Raw genomic sequence first — 20,821 nt, 5'->3', positions numbered from 1 at the left:
TCTTACCCTCCCCCTCTCCCTCACTTACCCTCTTCCTCTCTCCCTCCCTATCTTACCCTCCCTCCCTGTCTTACCCTGTCCCTCTCTTACCCTCCCCCTCTTCCTCTCTTACCCTCCCCCTCTTCCTCTGTCCCTCCCTCTCTTACCCAACCTCCCTCTCTTACCCTCCCTCCCTCTCTTACCCTCCCTCCCTCTCTTACCCTCTCTCCCTTACCCTCCCTCCCTCTCTGACCCTCTCTCCCTTACCCACCTCCCTCCCTCTCAGATATAAAAGTGCTCTGGAGTGTTCATGTCTCCCTGTAAAACATCTGTTCCATGGTGAGCTGTCTGCAGAGACCCCGCCCGCTTCCTCCCCCACTCTCCCTATTTCTCTTCCCCTTCTCCCTCACTTCCTCTCCCTCTTTTCCTTTCTCTCTCTTCCTCCCTATCTCACTCTTTCTCTGTCTTCCTCTCTGTCCATCCCCCTCTCCCTTCCACTCTGTTTCCCTCTCTGTCTTTTTGTAAAGCAGTTGTCTCTCCTGTTCTCTCTCTTTTCTCTATGTCTCTCTCTCTTCTCTCTCTCTGTCTCTCTCTTCTCTCTCTCTATGTCTCTCTCCTCTCTCTTCTCTCTCTATGTCTCTCTCTCTTCTCCCTCTCTATGTCTCTCTCTTCCTTCCCAGCCATCATCTGGAGACAACATCACCACATGGATCTGATTTCTGGATGTCACTTCTTCCTCCCTCCTCTTCCTGGTTCTGACTTCCTGTTCTGACTCTCTCTAGGATCAATACATGACCGATGACACACGGCTGATTACACAGGAGTAGAGCCCGACCTATAAAGGATTTTAAGGCCGATGTTGATATTTGTTTGTTTTTTCATCCGATATTCCGATATATCGGCCGATATGAAATAAATAAAAATAAATCAAGAAATGCGTAACAAAAAATTACTGATTTCCTTAACATTAGTTATTTCTAGTTTACATTTAATCATTTTTAGCAGACACTCTTATCCAGAGCCACTTACAGTAAGTATAGGGACAGTACCCCGAGGCAAGTAGGGTGAAGTGCCTTGCCCAAGGACACAAAGTCATTTCGCATGGCCGGTAATCGAACCGGCAACCTTCTGATTAACCCATTAAGGAGTAGCGTCGCACATATGTGATCATTCAAAAGCCCCACAGCCTAGCGTCGCACGTGTGATTTTGAGCATTCCAACTGACTATTTTCCCATAGACACAAACTATATGACAAACGCTATAGTGTGGATTCAAAATTTATAATGAGGAAGCTAACAAGTAACATTAGCAGGTAGTAGCATTGCTACGAGTATTATGCTAGGTTGCTAGGTAAAGGAAGCTAACTAAAGCTGGCTAGCTTCCGTTTCTGAAAAATAACTCACTCAGGCGGGAGCGTCGGAAATATTTAGAACTCGCGCATCTAAGGGTTAAATGCCTGATTCCCTAACCGCTCAGCCATCTGACTCCTGTTATTATTTCCTCACTAAAATAATATGATAATGCAGTTTAAAAATAAACTTGTTTGTTTTATTGTCACAACAGAACAAAAGAACATCAAAATATATTAAAGTTCTGATTAAGAAAATGGATAAAAATTAGGGCTGTCATGCAATTACAATATTTAATCGCGATTAATCGCATAATTTCATATGATTAACCGCGTTTTGTTGAAATAACATTAAAAGGGTGTACTTAACTTAAAATAGGCCTAACTGGATGATAATGTCCAAGTTCAGATGGAACACAATTTAAATTGTGAGGGAGTTTTATTCACTCACAAACTATACTGCTGTATAATAAACATCCACAAAATTAGGCTTGTTCTGGAATATAAAAAACATGTTGTCTCATAGCCTACTAGGATATCCTGCTCCATAATATACAAATATTCAAATCTCACTCAAACATACTTCAGATACTTAAGCAACCACACATTGACCTTATTAATGAACAATACAGTTTCTATTTCGCTGAATCCAGTCAGCTGCTTGCTTCTTTTGCGAGTGTTGTCTGCCATTTATTATTACCAGAGCAAACGCTGCTGCTGCTGCTGCTATCGCTACACTGCTAACGCTGCTGCTGCTAGCTGTGTGCTTTGCTTGTATGTGATAGTTTAGGCTGGAAGTACTCCGGTGATAACTAAACTCAGCCTGACAATCAGTACACACAGCCTTAGTTTTGTCAACCGAGCCGTCGGCAACTTTTTGAAATGGAACTTCCCATCTAAAAGCCCATCAAAACTCTCCATCATTCAGCTACCGTCGGCAGTCGAAGTCATGTGACAACAGGTGATTTTCAGGGTCAAAATGAAATCTGCGTTAACTGCACAATTTTTTATTTATTTTTTTGTTCGAGTTAAAGTGAGATTAACGCGTTAACTTTGACAGCGCAAAAAAAAATACAAACTTAATATATGAAACTTAAAGTCCTTTGAAAAAAAAACATTAATATTCATTTATGGCCATTATAAATGCCGATAACAATAGTTTGGAAAATGCCTAATATCGGCCGATATATTGGCCGGGCTCTACCCAGGAGTTTTGCGTACTTCAGGAAGGTGCTGGTGAACAGTGACATTAGGACAGCGTGGCGCGCTGGTGAACAGTGACATTAGGACCTGGTGAACAGTGACATTAAGACAGCGTGGCGTGCTGGTGAACAGTGACATTAGGACCTGGTGAACAGTGACATTAAGACAGCGTCGCGTGCTGGTGAACAGTGACATTAGGACAGCGTCGCGTGCTGGTGAACAGTGACATTAGGACAGCGTCGCGTGCTGGTGAACAGTGACATTAGGACCTGGTGAACAGTGACATTAGGACAACGTCTCGTGCTGGTGAACAGTGACATTAGGACAGCGTCGCGTGCTGGTGAACAGTGACATTAGGACAGCGTCGCGTGCTGGTGAACAGTGACATTAGGACAGCGTCGCGTGCTGGTGAACAGTGACATTAGGACAGCGTTACGTGCTGGTGAACAGTGACATTAGGACAGCGTCGCATGCTGGTGAACAGTGACATTAGGACAGCGTTGCGTGCTGGTGAACAGTGACATTAGGACAGCGTCGCGTGCTGGTGAACAGTGACATTAGGACAGCGTCACGTGCTGGTGAACAGTGACATTAGGACAGCGTCGCGTGCTGGTGAACAGTGACATTAGGACAGCGTCGCGTGCTGGTGAACAGTGACATTAGGACAGCGTTACGTGCTGGTGAACAGTGACATTAGGACAGCGTTGCGTGCTGGTGAACAGTGACATTAGGACAGCGTCACGTGCTGGGATGAGCTACATTACTGAGCTCTGAGAGTGATGTCTGCATAGTCAGGGGTCACCAGGTGTCATTTTTTATGGATTCAAAAGATTTGTATAATTACGGTTTTAAGGATGTTTGCATATTTTGTTTGTTTTAGGGAGTGACAGTTGGCTACTGTTAGCTTGGAACTAATTCAGGATTGTGTTGCTATAGGTGACAAGTCAACGCTGGTCCCAGTAAATCCAAACTTACACCTTGTGGTGACCTTTAGCTCACCTTCATGTGTTCAACTTAGATTCTGTGAGTGCACCTGGTGACAGCATGGTCAGCACTTTTCTGTTTGGACGTAGACAAGCAGATTTGGCTCAATTAGAATCAGGGGGTGTTTGGCTGGAAGACACACACACACACACTCACACAGTGGCAATGTCGGGGAAGTTAATCCACCTAGCTTCAGGTGGATTATTGTTTAAGTCAACCACACAGTGCTCTGAACACTCTTCTTCACACACACTCACTCACACTCACTCACACACACTCTCACACACACTCACTCACACTCACTCACACACACTCTCACACACACTCACTCACACACTCACTCACACACACTCTCACACACACACTCTCACACTCACTCACTCACACACACTCTCACACACACTCACTCACACACACTCTCACACACACTCACTCACACACACTCTCACACACACTCACTCACACACACTCTCACACACACACTCTCACACACACTCACTCACACACACTCTCACACACACTCACTCACACACACTCTCACACACACACTCTCACACACACTCTCACACACACACTCTCACACACACTCACTCACACACACTCACTCACACACACTCTCACACACAGTGTTTTTCTGCCCGTCTATCCATATCTAGAATTTGTGGTCAGCATCTAAGGGGTGTGGTCAGCATCTAGGGGGTGTGGTCAGCATCTAAGGGGTGTGGTCAGCATCTAGGGGGTGTGGTCAGCATCTAGGGGGTGTGGTCAGCATCTAAGGGGTGTGGTCAGCATCTAGGGGGTGTGGTCAGCATCTAAGGGGTGTGGTCAGCATCTAAGGGGTGTGGTCAGCATCTAAGGGGTGTGGTCAGCATCTAAGGGGTGTGGTCGGTATCTAGGGGGTGTGGTCAGTATTCTGGGGAAGTGGTCAAGAGTGTGACCACCTGACCAATCAGCAGCTCTCGTAAAACTGTTAAACTGGTGTTTTATCTCTGACTCAGAAAATGCCCCCTAGACAGGAGTGTGTGTGTGTGCATGTGTGCGCACATGTGTGTGTGTGTGACATGAGGAATTAGTCATTGTCTGACTGACTTAGTTGTCCATTGTAACAAAGAGATGGTTCCAGGAAGCTTCTTGGTTCAGCTGTTTCTTGAACCACCTCTGTTACTGCAGGAACACACAGACTATATAGCCACCTCTGTTACTGCAGGAACACAGACTATATAACCACCTCTGTTACTGCAGGAACACACAGACTATATAACCACCTCTGTTACTGCAGGAACACACAGACTATATAACCACCTCTGTTACTGCAGGAACACACAGACTATATAACCACCTCTGTTACTGCAGGAACACAGACTATATAGCCACCTCTGGTTTACTGCAGGAACACACAGACTATATATACACAGACTTCTTCTTTCCTTCCTTACTTTCTTCCTCTCATTATCCTCCCTGACCCAGAGACAGACAGTGTGATGGAGTTCATCCACTCTCTCACTCAGAAACACACACTCACACACACACTCACTCAGACACACACACTCACACACACACTCACTCACTCAGACACACACTCACACACACACTGTGAAGAATACATACAAATGACATGTGACTGGTGCATGTGACATTAAAGCCCTGGAGATACTGACACACACACACCACACACACTCCACACACACACCACACACACACACCACACACACTCCACTCACACACCACACACACACACCACACACACACTCCACACACACTCCACACACACACCACACACACACACCACACACACTCCACACACACACCACACGCACACACCACACACACTCCACACACACACTCCACACACACTCTGCACATTCTGGAAAAGGTCAAAACAATTAGTGATTTTAGTGACGTTTACAGCAGCCATCACAGAGATGGTGGTCTGAGGATTCATTTGGTTTGAGATCCAGCCTTGTTACACTTGTTTCATCTCACACCAGTGGCCTCTGCTCTGTAAAAACCTGAGAAGTATACTTTTATTTTGAGGTGTTGTTCACTCAGTTGATGAAGTTCTTTAACTCAAATGGCTCCAGGCAATTAATCACACCATTTAAGTGAGCGAAACCTTTCAACTGTTACAGTATGGACAACATCGCTCTAGGCTGCAGAATTAAGCAATGCCCAAACACTGTTACTATCAAAGTCTTTTAAACTAAACACACATTTAAATGGCCTACACCTCCCCTTAAAGAATTAAAATTATGCAGAAAAATCATAATGTGACTGACATAATTTCCATGTTATTTTCTGTAGTATATGATATAAAGTATAGGGTAATTGACCTATGTTGACTGTATAATGCAACAGGAATCATTAGTATGCTCGGTGTTGTATGTTGTACGGGTGATACCCGGTAGTCGATCAGCTGCATATCGCCTCGATCTCTTATGACGATAATAAACATGGGGGAAATGTTACGAATAATTTAATGGAGGAAACAAAAAAACATTTATTTTATTTTATTTCAATGTCTGGCCGATTTTCTGAGTAAAATTCAGACCGTATTCTATAATTCTTCCTTATCAGCTAAGACTTAGTTATTTACTTTAAAATGGACTCATTTCTTATTCCAGCGGAGGGGGGCAGGACGCTGACTTCAACAGTTGCTTCATGACCCAAAAAACTGTCAGTCTTTCCCTGGAATAAATTGTGGAATGTTCCATTTTTCAGAGCAGGGGGGAGCGGCTTCGACAAACAAGAACCCCAACAGAAACAACCTGAAACATCTCGCTTCTCCAAGCCTCCGACACCAGCTCACATTTGTTTTCCTCCATATAGCGATGTTTGGTTCTCCAGTAGCGATTTATTTGTGAAAATCGAAAGAAAATACTTTTGGTTTCTGACACATAACCCGCCCGGAAAAGCTCGTGTTCGAGGCGGCTCATAGTAGAATCAATTCACCGGGAGGGGAGATTGAAACCGTCGACTCATGCTCGTGCGCCGGGTTTGGAGAGAGCCTGTCGGCGGCTCGGGTTTAGCAGTCCGCGCGCCTCCCGTGCTGTGCATGTGTGTGTGCATGTCTATACGGCGGGAAGGGATTGGAATATTAATTTGAAGGTATAGAAAGCTGTCTTTAAGAGAAGCTTTTCAATAAAATCAAATTAACATTTCACCAAACTGTTGCGAGTTAGTGCGTTGTTTTATAGTAATAATGATTATTATTATTACTATTATGTGTGTTTTCTACAGAAGTATATTACTAGATATTAACTATCCAGACAGCACCTTTCCATGTCTTTGACATGAAGGATGTTTGTACAGTGGACTGAGGGTATGTGCCCTAATGTGTGTGTGTGCGCATGCCTGTGTGTGTGTGTGTGTAACTGTAACTGTGTGCGTGTGTTACCACACTGACCTCTGTCTGACCAGGAACATGGTGGTTTGACTGTGAGCCCCTCACACACACACACACACACACTCGCTCTCTCATACACACACACTTCACGGCCTCTCACACAACACAGTCTCCATGACTGGCCTGAACTCACCACTCATCCATTCTGTCCATCATTTCATCTTCTGAACTCTCTCCCTTCATACATCTCTTCTCTCAGTCTCAGTTTTTTCCTCTGCACCTCTCTCACTTCCTCTCTCTCTCCCCCATCTCTCTTTCTCTGTCTCTCTCCCTCTTTCTTTCTCTCTCTGTCTCTCTCTCTGTCTCTCTCTCACCCTCTCTCTCTTTCTCTCTCTCCCTCTCTCTCACACTCTTTCTTTCTCTCTCTCTTTCTCTCTCTCTCTCTTTCTCTCTCTCTTTCTCTCTCATCAGTTCTTAACTGTCAGACATGTCCTATGGTTCAGTTTTCTGTGGAGACGGTTGAAGAAGAGGAGGGGAGGAAGAGAGCAGAAGGAAGAGGAGGGGGAGGAAGAGAGGAGAAGGAAGAGGAGGGGGAGGAAGAGAGGATGAGGAAGAGGAGGGGGAGGGAGAGAGCAAGAAGGAAGAGGAGAGGGAGGAAGAGAGGAGGAGGAAGAGGAGGGGGAGGAAGAGAGCAGAAGGAAGAGGAGGGGAGGAAGAAGAGGGGGAGGAAGAGAGGAGAAGGAAGAGGAGGGGGAGGAAGAGGACGGGGAGGAAGAGGAGGGGGAGGAAGAGAGCAGAAGGAAGAGGACGGGGAGGAAGAGGAGGGGGAGGAAGAGGAGGGGGAGGAAGAGAGCAGAAGGAAGAGGAGGGGGAGGAAGAGAGGAGGAGGAAGAGGAGGGGGAGGAAGAGAGCAGAAGGAAGAGGAGGGGGAGGAAGAGAGGAGGAGGAAGAGGAGGGGGAGGAAGAGAGCAGAAGGAAGAGGAGGGGGAGGAAGAGAGGAGGAGGAAGAGGGGAGAAGGAAGAGGAGGGGGAGGAAGAGAGGAGAAGGAAGGCTGCATGGACATTTAGCAGGTTGGATCCAGCATCAGCAGGTCTGGCTGATAAGAGAGCAGCAGCACTGACTCTCTGGTGTGTGTGTGTGTGTGTGTGACAGGGGCAAGGAGAGCCTCCAGTCTCCAGGAATGATTAAAGCTCTAATGTCAGAGACCACCGCTCAAATCTGGGTCCATAGCCCCCCCTGCAGGAGTCAGGCGGTGTTGCAGATTAATCTCTGACCTCATACCAGACGGCAGGGAGACGGTCCACTGAGCCTATGTTCCAGATCTAGTGTAGAGCTAACCCAAGCCCTGACACTCTGCATGTTCCTCCTCCTCTCCTCCCTCCACTCCTCTCCTCCCTCCTCTCCTCCCTCCACTCCTCCTGCTCTCTCCGTCTTCCTAGTCTTTCCCTCCCCCCCTCTTCCCCAGTGGAATCCATTGCTATTCTTAGCCAGATCAGACCAGATCAGATAGCTGGTGTGGTTTCACTGTGTCTGGCGCTAGCCATCATCTGCTGTGATCATTCTGTTCTCCCTCCAGCATGCCCACACTCACACACTCACACACTCACACACACTCACACACACTCACACACACACACACACACTCACGCACACACTCACGCACACACTCGCACCTGGGAGACTAGCTGCAGTTCACCTCATTCATCCCTCATAACTACACAGAGAGACAGACAGACAAATACATTAATAGACAGGCAGATAGATAGCAGACTGGTTATAGGTACAAATACAATTTGATTTGACTGATTGTTACTGGCTGGCAGGCTGGTTACAACTGACTGGCTGGCTGTTTTCCTGTTGACTGATTCATCTTCCAGCAGGCTCTGGTTAGCCATAGATGGCTCTGGTTACTCATACTAGTCCCCCAAATGTACAGTAAGAATCATTTGATGCTGGAATCATTTTTTTCCTACATTATTTTTCCTACCTTTTTTACCCCCTGCTAACTCTGACTAGCAAGGTGCCACACGCATGAAACTTACTCTGGTTACTCATACTAGTCCCTTCAATGTACAGTAAGAATCATTTGATGCTGGGATATACAGAACATAAATGAAATGGGGGGCATTTTGGGGCAGGGCTGTAGTGTCGTGCTAAGAAATGCACCCCTGCTAAGAAATATACAGTAAGAATCATTTGATGCTGGGATTTTACAGAATGAAGTTGCCAACTCTTTCTCTTTCTGGCTCACAGGAAGCTGCTGTGTCTCCTCGGAGATATGGTGCTCTGCTGCCCCCATGTGGATCAAATCAAACTTTATTCATACAGCGCATTTCAAAATGCGGACAGAGGAAGAACTGCTCGTTAGACTCCACCTCTCTTCCCTTCCCTGCTGTGTGTCACGTGTGTGTGTGTCAGGTGTGTGGGGGGGGGGGGTTTGGGGAGGAAGTTTGTGGAAAAAATTCCAGAAGTTCAAGAAGCTCCCTGCTACTTAAAACTGTCGCACACTGCACACACGGTAAACACACACTGTAAACACACACACGGTAAACACACACTGTAAACACACACTGTAAACACAGTGTGTGGGGGGGGGGGGTTTGGGGAGGAAGTTTGTGGAAAAAATTCCAGAAGTTCAAGAAGCTCCCTGCTACTTAAAACTGTCGCACACTGCACACACGGTAAACACACACTGTAAACACACACACGGTAAACACACACTGTAAACACACACTGTAAACACACACACTGTAAACACACACACTGTAAACACACACTGTAAACACACACACTGTAAACACACACTGTAAACACACACTGTAAACACACATACTGTAAACACACACTGTAAACACACACACTGTAAACACACACTGTAAACACACACTGTAAACACACACACGGTAAACGCACATTGCGCACACACACACTGTAAACTCACACACTATAAACACACACAGTATTGAAACAGAAAAGAGACATCTACTCAGTTTAACATGAAAACATTTTAATTGGTTGTGTTGTCATGTTGTCAGTATTATTATTCCACTGAAACTCAGCAGAAAAAAGAGCAAGGAGAATAATTTCTCTGATGGTGGAGAAGGTGGGGGAAAGGAGGGGAGGAGGATGGGAGAGAAGGGGAGGAGAGGAGGATGGGAGAGGAGAGGAGGATGGGAGAGAAGAGGAGGATGGGAGAGAAGCAGAGGAGAGGAGGATGGGAGAGGAGAGGAGCATGGGAGAGAAGAGGAGGATGGGAGAGAAGGGGAGGAGAGGAGGATGGGAGAGGAGAGGAGGAGGGCCCACCTCTGACTTTACTCAGGAGCATATTACTACATATTACTACTATGGTTACATGAAGGCTGGTGCTAACAATACAGCAGCTTATGTGGAAACAGCCCAAGCACTGGTGGGGGCTATGAAGGTGCTGCCAAACGTTTGCGTCACCTTCACCCCCCATGTGTAAAACAGCTGGCTAATAGAAAGCGCAGGGCACAGCATGGGATGGACAGTACTGATCAGGTTATTGATCGTGATAGTACAGTAGTACAGTACTGATCAGGTTATTGATCGTGATAGTACAGTAGTACAGTGCTGATCAGGTTATTGATCGTGATAGTACAGTAGTACAGTACTGATCAGGTTATTGATCGTGATAGTACAGTAGTACAGTACTGATCAGGTTATTGATCGTGATAGTACAGTAGTACAGTACTGATCAGGTTATTGATCGTGATAGTACAGTAGTACAGTACTGATCAGGGCAGTAGTGATCTTCTGGTGACCTCCAGAGGGCAGCAGCTGAACATGACCTGGCTTCACTCTACCACACATACTGGTCCTGAACACACAAGCTTGAATAAATAAATACACTGAATTATGACGTTATTACTACTGTCCCTAGAGAGCAGGGTGGCTCTGCTTCAACTGGGAGTCCTGATTTTATTGATTTGATGTCATGTTAGCAAATACACACACACACATGCTCACACACACCCCGTAACTGCTCTGTCCTCCTCAGGGTTAGTGTGTGTCAGTATGTGTGTGTGTGTTGCTATTTAACTGTCTACCACAGGAGATGTAGACATGGTTACTCTTCGCAAAGCGATTCTATTGGTTCCTTAGAGAGTTGTCTTGTTGAGGTCGACCTTGACAGGCAGAGGACCCACCTCCTCGCCCTCCTCTGATTGGTCGATGGCCACGGTGATGACGGGGGTCAGGTGGGAGGGGCTGACCTTCCGTACGTCGTCCAGGAACTCTTTATCTCCGTTAATACTCAGCTGAGACATACACACACACACAAAGGTGGATGTTTGTGTTTGTATAATATAATGTATATGTGTGTGTGTTCCTGAGTGTGTGTGTGATGGTGTACCTGAGTCTTGACGTGCTGTTCCGGGGCGGTGACCAGGCTGGCACAGCTGAGCCAGAGCATCACCATGATGGAGAGGAACAGACACACAGCCAGGATCCACCTGGGGAGCCCTGACCTCCTGGAGCACACAGGAAGACAATACAGTGTGTTTACTACAGTTATGTTTAATAAAGATCCACCCTCCCAGTCTCCCAGCCCCCCACCCTCCCAGTCTCCCAGCCCCCCACCCTCCCAGTCTCCCAGCCCCCCACCCTCCCAGCCCCCCACCCTCCCAGTCTCCCACCCTCCCAGTCTCCCAGCCCCCCACCCTCCCAGTCTCCCAGCCCCCCACCCTCCCAGTCTCCCAGCCCCCCACCCCCCCACCCTCCCAGTCTCCCAGCCCCCCACCCTCCCAGTCTCCCAACCCCCCACCCTCCCAGTCTCCCAGCCCCCCACCCTCCCAGTCTCCCAGCCCCCCACCCTCCCAGTCTCCCAGCCCCCCACCCTCCCACCCTCCCAGCCCCCCACCCTCCCACCCTCCCAGACCCCCACCCTCCCAGTCTCCCAGCCCCCCACCCTCCCACCCTCCCAGCCCCCCACCCTCCCAGTCTCCCAGCCCCCCACCCTCCCAGCCCCCCACCCTCCCAGCCCCCCACCCTCCCACCCTCCCAGCCCCCCACCCTCCCAGCCCCCCACCCTCCCAGTCTCCCAGCCCCCCACCCTCCCAGCCCCCCACCCTCCCAGCCCCCCACCCTCCCACCCTCCCAGCCCCCCACCCTCCCAGCCCCCCACCCTCCCACCCTCCCAGCCCCCCACCCTCCCAGCCCCCCACCCTCCCACCCTCCCAGGCCTGCTCACCTTGACATGCAGCCCAGCAGGTCATGCTCAGTGGTTGGCTGGTCTGGGTGCTGAGCTGCCTGTTTCCCCCCCAGCCTGTCTGCTGCCTTCTCTCCATGACCTCGTACACCTGCACACACACACACACAATACAGTGAAGCACAACAGTGAAAGTAAAAGAAACACACTCTCTTTCATACACACCCTCTCTCACAAACATGAACTCTTGGACTCTCTCTCACACACTCTCCTTCTCACCGCGGGGCCTCTGGGTGAGGGGACCTTGGTGGTTGAGGGGCCCCGGGGCGGCGGGGGCACGGGGCTCCTGCATGCTGGAGCGAGGAGCCTGCAGCTCTGGGAGGGAGTACTCTACCTCTGGCTGGCTCTGGAGGGGTTAACACACACAAGATAACAGTGAATCACAACAGTGAACACACACAGATGCAGAAATTAGGTTCCATGCAGAAACATTTAGCAGTAGACTAAGATGAAGAGGGTACCACTCTCCCCCCGTCTTTCCCTTCCTCCCTCCCCCTCCCCCTCCCCCCCTCTCTCCCTCCCCTTCCCCCCCTCTCTCCCTCAGGGGCAGTAAGAAGTGGTCTTTGGCCAAAGCCTTTGAAACAGCAACTGAGCAGTGTGAGTGAAAACACACACACCCTGCTAACACCACACACACACACTGCTAACACCACACACACACCCTGCTAACACCACACACACACCCTGCTGACACCACACACACACACTGACCCAGGTCTGCAGGTTCTGTATTATGTCTTTCATCATGTGGGTTTCTGTCTCCCTTGGAGACCTCATTAAAATGGGATGTTGGTTCCTTTCTACTGAACAACACACAGCTAGCATACTGAGCCCTGTAACAACACACAACCAGCCTTGAAGCTAACAGTTAGCTAGCCTTGAAGCTAACAGTTAGCTAGCCACAAAGCTAACAGTTAGCTAGCCACTAAGCTAACAGTTAGCTAGTCACTAAGCTAACAGTTAGATAGCCATGAAGCTAACAGTTAGATAGCCATTAAGCTAACAGTTAGCTAGCCATGCTAGAGAGGGGGCTCACCAGTTAAGTACCATGTAAGGTAATGCCTTACCCCACTACCTGTGTTTACCCCAGGGGCCCAGGTTCAAATCAAACCCTGTATCCTCCACTCTCTCTATTTCTCCCTCTCCCTTTCTCTCTCTCTTTCTCCTTCCCTCTCCCCTCTCTCTCATAACTCCAGTCACTTTTTACAATAAAGCAAAAGGTCCAAAAAAAGTATATATATAAACAAATAGACCTCCTCTAGAGAGAAGGGGGTGGAGAGAAACACACACCACCCTCTCTCATCCTCACACAAGCACTCCAGACACCATCAGTCACCCAGCTGGGCAGCCGGCCAGGGAGGGACTCAGCCAGCCCACAGCCTGGCTCCACTCAGCTGACATGTCACTGTCTCAAAACAAGTGCATCCATCAAGCGTCCAAAACTCAAGTCAGAAACCTCAGTGGTGTGGTTGCCCTGGTAACGTTAGGATGCTGTGTCTGGTTCATACGCAGGGACTGGCCTGATCCTGACAGCTCTACAGCATCCACACACTCCCTCTCTCCCACACTCTCTCCCTGTCTCTCACCTGGAAGACCAGCATGTGGCCGTCGTCGGCCTGCAGGTAGAAGGTCCAGGTGGAAGAGATGAAGTTGTGGGCGGAGCTGACAATGTCGTTACACCAGCTGGAGATGGCGTCCATGATGGAGGGGGGCTGGGGGCGGTGAGCCAGGGCCTTCAGCTGGGGGAGGGAGAGTTAGAGGGGTGTGTGTGTGTGTGCTCTATGATGGAGGGAGAGTTAGAGGGGTGTGTGTGCTCTATGATGGAGGGGGGCTAATCTGGGGGGGTTAAAGGATGAGGTGGATGTCTCTCAGTAAAAGGGGTAGAGGTCTGGGCTGTGTGTGTGTGTAGGTAGGAGGTTTGTGTGTGAAGGCTGTTGGCTTTAGAGTGTGCCGTGTCAGCATTTCCTTTAATGCTTGTGAGTGTGTGTGAGTGAGTGTGTGTGTGTCTCACCTTCCTCCTCTTGATCTCTGGTTCCGAGGGCTGGCTGGCACAGCCCACACTACACGCCTGCTGCTCCAACAGCTTCCTGTATGCCTCCTGACAGGCTGGGGGGAGGACGGGGCAGGGAGGGGGGAGACAGGGAGGGGGGGAGACAGGGAGGGGGGAAAGAAGAGAGAATGTGCTAGTTGCGTCTCATCCAACACTCCAGTGTCTCTAGTCTTGTGTCTCTGAACACCAGTTATATATATATATATATATATATATTATATATATATATATATATATAAACTCCTCAAAAAAAGTTCGGAAACGTTATTTCGGTCGATTATTCCTCCCCTTCAACAGAACCAATTGGTATTGTATTTTATATAATTGGAAAGCCTGATTAGACACCTTTACAACGAGGTACAACTTGTAAGGATCGTGCATTCATGGAATGAGCAACACAGATAACTGTGTGGGTAGCCGCCCAAACAAAGTGCCAAAATCCCCTGCAATATTCTTCTGTTGGTCTTCACTCTCGTTTTGAGCTTTAAGTGGGATCAGCTTGGGCGGGCTGTACGTGCCAGTGACCAACTCAAACATGTTGGCAGACCTGCGAGAAATCCTGGTAGAGGAATGGGATGACATCCCACAGCAAATCAAATGTATTTGTATAGCCCTTTTTACACAGAAGCATGTCACAGAGGGCTTCACATACGCCCATAGAACTGCCCCTCAACCAACCTAAACCCTCAAGGAAGACAAGGAAAAACTCCCAGAAAAACTCCCAACGGGAGAAAAAATGGAAGAAACCTTGGGAGGAGCAATTCAGAGAGGGATCCCCTCCTCCAGAGACGATTGGTAAGAGAGAGGAGCAGAACACAAGCTCCTCAAAAAAAGTTCGGAAACGTTATTTCAGTCGATTATTCCTCCTCTTCAATAGAACCAATTGGTTCTACCAACAGCAGTGTGTGACCAGGCTGGTGACCAGCATGAGGAGGAGATGCCAAGCTGTTGTGGCTGCGCATGGATCCTCCACACGCTACTGAGGTCCCTGACTGTGTAAAAATGAATCAAGTGTAGTAATGGCCAACATGTTGTGTTTTCCTTATAACTGTGGGAGAGTGCAATCATCCAATCCACCAAGCAACTCAAAACGAGAGTGAAGACCAACAGAAGAATATTGCAGGGGATTTTGGCACTTTGTTTGGGCTGCTACCCACACAGTTAGCTGTGTTGCTCATTCCATGAATGCACGATCCTTACAAGTTGTACCTCGTTGTAAAGGTGACTAATCAGGCTTTTCAACTATATAAAATACAAGGGGAGGAATAATCGACCGAAATTACGTTTCCGAAAGTTTTTTGAGGAGTTCATTATATATATACATACATTCATCACCAATATCAACTCTTGGCCATTGCTTGACATAATTGACATTAATGCCTCAAATTATTGATGTGCCTACAGGGGGGGTCTACAGGGCGGGTAGTCGTAGGAGGGAGTGGGGCAGTTATGGGGGGCAGTTGTAGGAGGGAGTGGTGCAGTTATGGGGGGCAGTTGTAGGAGGGAGTGGGGCAGTTATGGGGGGCAGAAATACCTCCCTGACACTCCTCTCTGCTGGTGTTGAAGCCAGCGTTTCCGTTGACAAACTGACAGATGGAATAGAGACGACAGCCACGGTTACAGGCGTTCATGATGCCATCCTGCAGTGAGACAAACAACTCTATCAAATACATAACGAAAAGTTAGCAACACAACCAAACAAGCTCAATTCATGCTAATTCTCAGTCAACGAACGTGTTATTTGATGTATTATTTTTTAAATTATTGTTCTTACGATAAAACGGGCATTAAGACTCGTCTGAAAACAGTTGCTAACAGTGCTAGGAACCCCCCCCCCCTTCTTAAATTGATGCACTTGGAAAATTCCTTCATCCCTCTTCATGCCGCCCTAGGTGGGAACCTATATCGCTTATAGCAAGGACCAGCACTGGCTGCGAAAATAGGCCAAATCTGCAAACCTTGCGCAAGATAGTAAATCGTCTGTCCGCCACAAACTAGAACTTGTTCCAGGTCCCACAGCAACACCTCAAGTAGGAACAAGCGAAACAGCGCACTCAGGCGGCCAGTACGAGAACAGCAAGAACACATACGAGGATCCCAAGCCGACTATGAACGCTTTACAGCCCTTTTTACTGTGTTCTGCATTCCCTTTCACTGGGTCTGCTTCTTAATAGCGACGATAATTAAGCTTTATTTGCCTCTCAGTTCACTGTCCGTGTTCATATATAGGCTGGTCTATAAACTTGACATGTACCGGGGGGCGACGTCCGAAGGACAATATAAATTACACGCGCATCATCTCTAAAGGAAAACACATGGTCTCCGTTTAATGGTGCAACGTATGTGATGAGGCGAACTGGGTTTTGTTTATTAGACTGCGGTTACGACCCGATTTGCTGCTCCGCACCGAAACGCCGTATTATCCACACCTTGACTCAGCGAGGAGCAGGAGGGGTGATGGCGGTGGAGCAGGAGAGGGAAGAAATTAAACCTGGTTTCTGTTAGGCTATCTGATTGACTCGATCACAGCAGAGAATCCTCACAGTAAAGATTAGTGCTTCGGCACGCTTTCATTTATGTAGCCTAATAAACATACTGCATAGCCTACTGTAAATGTCTTTTTTTTTTACTATCGTTGGAAAGAGAATACACCATCATCATAATTTTAATTTGAGCAGAATAACACTTAGATATGTTGTTTTGAAGGGTTGTCTAAATACCCAAGTTTCAACATGAATAATGATCATCATTAGCACAAAAGCAAAGCGCTTATCTCGCGTGCAGGTGCGCTGTAAAATTCTCCGGAGGACGATGCGTCACGAGATCAGATCTTCGGCCTGATTGTGCAGAGATGATATCAGAGACTGTCTGAGGATGCCGTTCAGTTTGACAAAGCACATCCAAACACACGCTGCCAGAGGCTGTATCGCGATTAACTGTGTTTCACGATTCCATGGATCACCATCAACCAAACATAGCCTATAGATGATCGATTAGCTCCGTAAGGACTGCATTGAATCCCATCGGATCGATAACCAATTTAACCAGAAAGATAGACAACCGACCACTTACTTTAGCGGGGCTTTTGTTTTTGACGGTAATCTGGCATTGCTTCTTGCAGTAATTGATGTCACCGAGCTGGTTGTCAAACATATCTGAGGAGGCGGCCACGAGCCCCGCCAGGAGCAGCGAGGCGAGAGCGGAGAGACCGCACGCCCTGCTGCCGCACGGAAACATCTCAAAGCCGGATCGGTGATCACAACAGCCTCGGCGTGCACTGGCGGATCGGTAGTCTGGATGTCGCCTTGCTGGATGTCGCTACAGCCCCGATTCCTCTGTCGGCTTCGGTAATCTTGGGCTATGCTCTGTTAGAAGTGTCGTCACCGGTAGCATCACAACGCACGGTCCCCTCCTCCTCCTCCTCTCCTCCTCCTCTCCTCCTCCCCTCCTCCCCCACACTCTGTCATTACAGCAATGCAGCTCGAGCTGCCCTGCTGAATGTAGGCTATATTTACAATATACATCCATATTATTCTCGTGCCTCTGTCATCATTACTCACATTTCTTTGTTAAGACATTAACATAAACATGCAAGCAAAGTAATTATGGAAAAATATATCGACAAGAGTATACGAAGTACACGGAGTTGTGTATTCACATGACTGTATTAGTGTTCATGATGTACAGTGCGCCTGGACCTTTGCCTCTCTCCAACCTGAGTCCTTATTTCCCCCAAAGCTCCAGGTTCACTGCATTGTCTTTGGCTGCATGTTTAGGTTGTGTCATGTCATATCCAGCCCTGATAAACACTTTCAGCGAACGTCAGCGGGTCTCCGGTCAAGAAAACCAACCGAGTTCATCTTCCTCAAGTAAAAGAATAAAGTTTCATAAAGTTTGTGTGGCTATCCTGACATCAGATACCATGACAGGCTGTCACCTCTGCTGTTTAGGAGGATGACAAATTTGGTGAATATTTGTTCGAAAATATTTTCTAAAAGAAGTTAAAAAATTTTTAAAAAAAAGGTTAAAAACTTGTATCATTGATGAATACTTGATGAGGACTCTACTATATTCTACTGTACTCATGTAGATTTAATCTACTCTGTTTAAGCTCTGTTTAAGCCTCTCTCCTCTCATTTCACTGTGTGTAAAAAAGTTTAGAAAGGTTAAAAACGGTTTCGCAAAACAGGTTGAAATGGTTCTGAAAATATTTTCAAAAAAAGTTTTAAACGGTTTGAAAATGTTTTGACAAACTGTTTTAAAGGTTTAAAAATGTTTTTTTTAAGAAAAAAGTTTCCAAAGGTTTTAACAATATATTTTTTTATGAGGACTCTACTATATATCTACTTTATTGTGCTCTGCTCTGCTTTACTCTGTTTAGGCTTCTCTGTTCTCCCTCTCCTTTCACTGTGTGTGTGGAAAAAAAGTTTCGTCCATGAAGAATATTTGTAATTTTAAGCCAATTGGTGTAGCTTCTTTAAAGTAATTGATGTGTGGAAAAGAAAAATTGACAGAACCAAGTAGCTATGCTAACGGACACATTTGAGCGACGCACCGCAAGAACAGGCGCTTCCGGCCAGCTCAGCGCGTCGTCAGTACTGTTGTGTTGTCAGTCGTCATTCTCCTTTCTGACAGTTACCTTCAGCTGCATTGCTGTAGCTGGCACCGGCGGCGGAGAACAACACAATATTACTGGTTAAACATGGTGCTGCTTACTATGATCGCGCGGTTGGCGGATGGGTTACCGCTGGCTGCTTCAATGCAAGAGGACGAACAGGTTAAATTCCACATACGTTTTTAATGTGTAGCCGACTATCAGTGACATCTAGTTTGGCTAGCTAATCTAAGCCTGTCAGCCAGCCCTATGTGTGCTTTCCAGCTAATGTAGCTAATATTGACCCACCTAAACAACACAATAGCAAATATCTTGGACTATACTGGCTGTATGACATGTAACAAAATGAATGGAAGTGTATCGTACAAACTATGTTGCTGGTAGCACCACTGAGACTATTAGCTATTTCCCTCCTCTCTCCAGATAACCAGCTTTGAACCCTCAGACCGCCAACGGAGATGGCTTTTCTCCAGCTGTGTCAGAGTTCTTGAGACGAGGCGAGCCGTGCTCGGCGCTGGGTCGTTAAAGACACAGCGACACAGACGTCGAATAAGCCACTGCGGGTTTCATTTGATCTAGATTTGAGGCTAGATACACGGTGGTTATTTAACAGGCTGGCGGTGCATGCTATTGTCTAGTAGGTGTTGTTTTCAGCTGCTGTGAAGACTTAACATGTCTCCCTCTCTTTTGCCTGCTCTCCTGAAGGGAAGTGAAAAGGTTGGTTTCCTGTTTGCTCTGCACAGGCTCCCAAACAAACTGCTCTGGTGTATCTAACTTGGAGACAGCAGAGAGAAGCTTATGTGTCTTTGGCTGTAACTTTGTGTTGTTTCTGTGTTGTCTTCAAGTGTTTAAGTGTTCTTGTGTGTGTAACACTGTCGTCCGTGTGTGTGTGTGCGTGTGTAGCTGGGTAGGGACCTGCATCAGTACCAGAGCCAGGCCAAGCAGCTCTTCAGAAAGCTGAATGAGCAGAGTCCCACACGCTGTACCCTTGAGGCTGGAGCCATGGCCTTCCAGTGAGTCTACCACACACACACACACACACACACACACAGGACAGTGCTACACACTTAATACTGTTCTGTTCTGCAGCTATGTGATAGAGAAGGGGGTGTGCTACCTGGTGCTGTGTGAGGCTGGCTTCCCCAAGAAGCTGGCCTTCGCCTACCTGGAGGACCTGCAGGCAGAGTTCCACGAGCAACACGGCAAGAAGGTTCCCTCTGTCTCCAGACCCTACTCCTTCATCGAGTTTGGTGAGCTGCCCAAGCTAACTGGCCACCAACTGCCCAGCTTAGTGGCTACCAACTACCCAGCTTACTGGCTACCAACTGCCTAGCTTACTAGCTATCAACTGCCTAGCTTACTAGCTATCAACTGCCTAGCTTACTAGCTATCAACTGCCTAGCTTACTAGCTATCAACCGCCTAGCCATCTACTAGCCGAGCTAATTACTCAAAAAAAGAAAGTTAGCATAGCAGCGCCTTAGGGAGCAGCTAACTAGCGTAAGCAGAGCTCCTGTGACATGTGTCCCTCCCCAGACACATACATCCAGAAGACTAAGAAGTCGTACATCGACAGCCGGGCCAGAAGGAACCTGGGCAACATCAACACTGAGCTGCAGGACGTTCAGAGAATCATGGTGGCCAACATAGAGGAGGTGCTGCAGAGAGGAGAGGCTCTGTCTGGTAACTACCTTACTAATATCTATGTCTGGTAACTACCTTACTAATATCTCTGTCTGGTGTCTACCTCACTAATATCTCTGTCTGGTGTCTACCCAACTACCTTACTAATATCTCTGTCTGGTAACTACCTTAATAATATCTCTGTCTGGTAACTACCTCACTAATATCTCTGTCTGGTGTCTACCTCACTAATATCTCTGTCTGGTGTCTACCCAACTACCTTACTAATATCTCTGTCTGGTGTCTACCCAACTACCTTACTAATATCTCTGTCTGGTGTCTACCCAACTACCTTACTAATATCTCTGTCTAGTGTCTACCCAACTACCTTACTAATATATCTTTCTGGTTTCTACCCAACTATCTTACTAATATCTCTGTCTAGTGT

The 20,821-nt window shown here is 47.5% G+C and overlaps 2 protein-coding genes across 6 annotated transcripts in view; one reads left to right on the top strand and one right to left on the bottom strand.

Moving 5' to 3' along the window:
• Positions 1–20,821, top strand: part of sec22bb (SEC22 homolog B, vesicle trafficking protein b) — a 28,038-nt gene that overhangs the window by 5,871 nt on the left and 1,346 nt on the right. Inside the window, exons 1-4 of one of the 3 annotated variants that reach the window (XM_084692811.1) lie at positions 18,689–18,913; positions 19,655–19,764; positions 19,841–20,001; positions 20,287–20,433. In XM_084692811.1, coding sequence (XP_084548937.1) covers positions 18,839–18,913; positions 19,655–19,764; positions 19,841–20,001; positions 20,287–20,433 — 493 coding nt within the window. In that variant the 5' untranslated portion in view covers positions 18,689–18,838. The other 2 variants (XM_084692812.1, XM_084692810.1) reach the window with 2 other exon arrangements.
• tmem59l (transmembrane protein 59-like) lies at positions 9,880–17,508 on the bottom strand. Of its 3 annotated transcripts, none has more exons than XM_084692807.1 (8): positions 17,209–17,508; positions 15,671–15,776; positions 14,098–14,192; positions 13,673–13,825; positions 12,306–12,432; positions 12,069–12,177; positions 11,232–11,349; positions 9,880–11,136 (listed from the first exon to the last, which is right to left on the bottom strand). In XM_084692807.1, the coding sequence occupies exons 1-8, from the start codon at positions 17,371–17,373 to the stop codon at positions 10,978–10,980; spliced, it is 1,032 nt and encodes a 343-aa protein (XP_084548933.1). In that variant the 5' UTR covers positions 17,374–17,508; the 3' UTR covers positions 9,880–10,977. The 3 variants fall into 3 exon arrangements, with proteins under 3 accessions (XP_084548933.1, XP_084548935.1, XP_084548934.1); XM_084692809.1 differs by lacking the exon at positions 17,209–17,508 and adding an exon at positions 16,095–17,185; XM_084692808.1 differs by lacking the exon at positions 17,209–17,508 and adding an exon at positions 15,911–16,060.

This window comes from Hypomesus nipponensis, chromosome 26, assembly GCF_054491055.1.
Source record: "Hypomesus nipponensis isolate SF chromosome 26, ASM5449105v1, whole genome shotgun sequence".
Lineage (NCBI taxonomy): Eukaryota > Metazoa > Chordata > Actinopteri > Osmeriformes > Osmeridae > Hypomesus > Hypomesus nipponensis.
Note: the sequence above shows the minus strand (reverse complement) of the source record. Positions and strands in the feature narration are given on the sequence as shown.

Coding starts and splice junctions, on each gene's coding strand:
- tmem59l (XM_084692807.1), bottom strand. CDS start 17,373: ATGTTTCCGTGCGGCAGCAGGGCGTGCGGTCTCTCCGCTCTCGCCTCG. Junction 12,433..13,672: donor GCCACATGCTGGTCTTCCAG/GTGAGAGACAGG, acceptor TAACCCCTCCAG/AGCCAGCCAGAGGTAGAGTA. Junction 11,350..12,068: donor CTGCTGGGCTGCATGTCAAG/GTGAGCAGGCCT, acceptor TGTGTGCTCCAG/GAGGTCAGGGCTCCCCAGGT.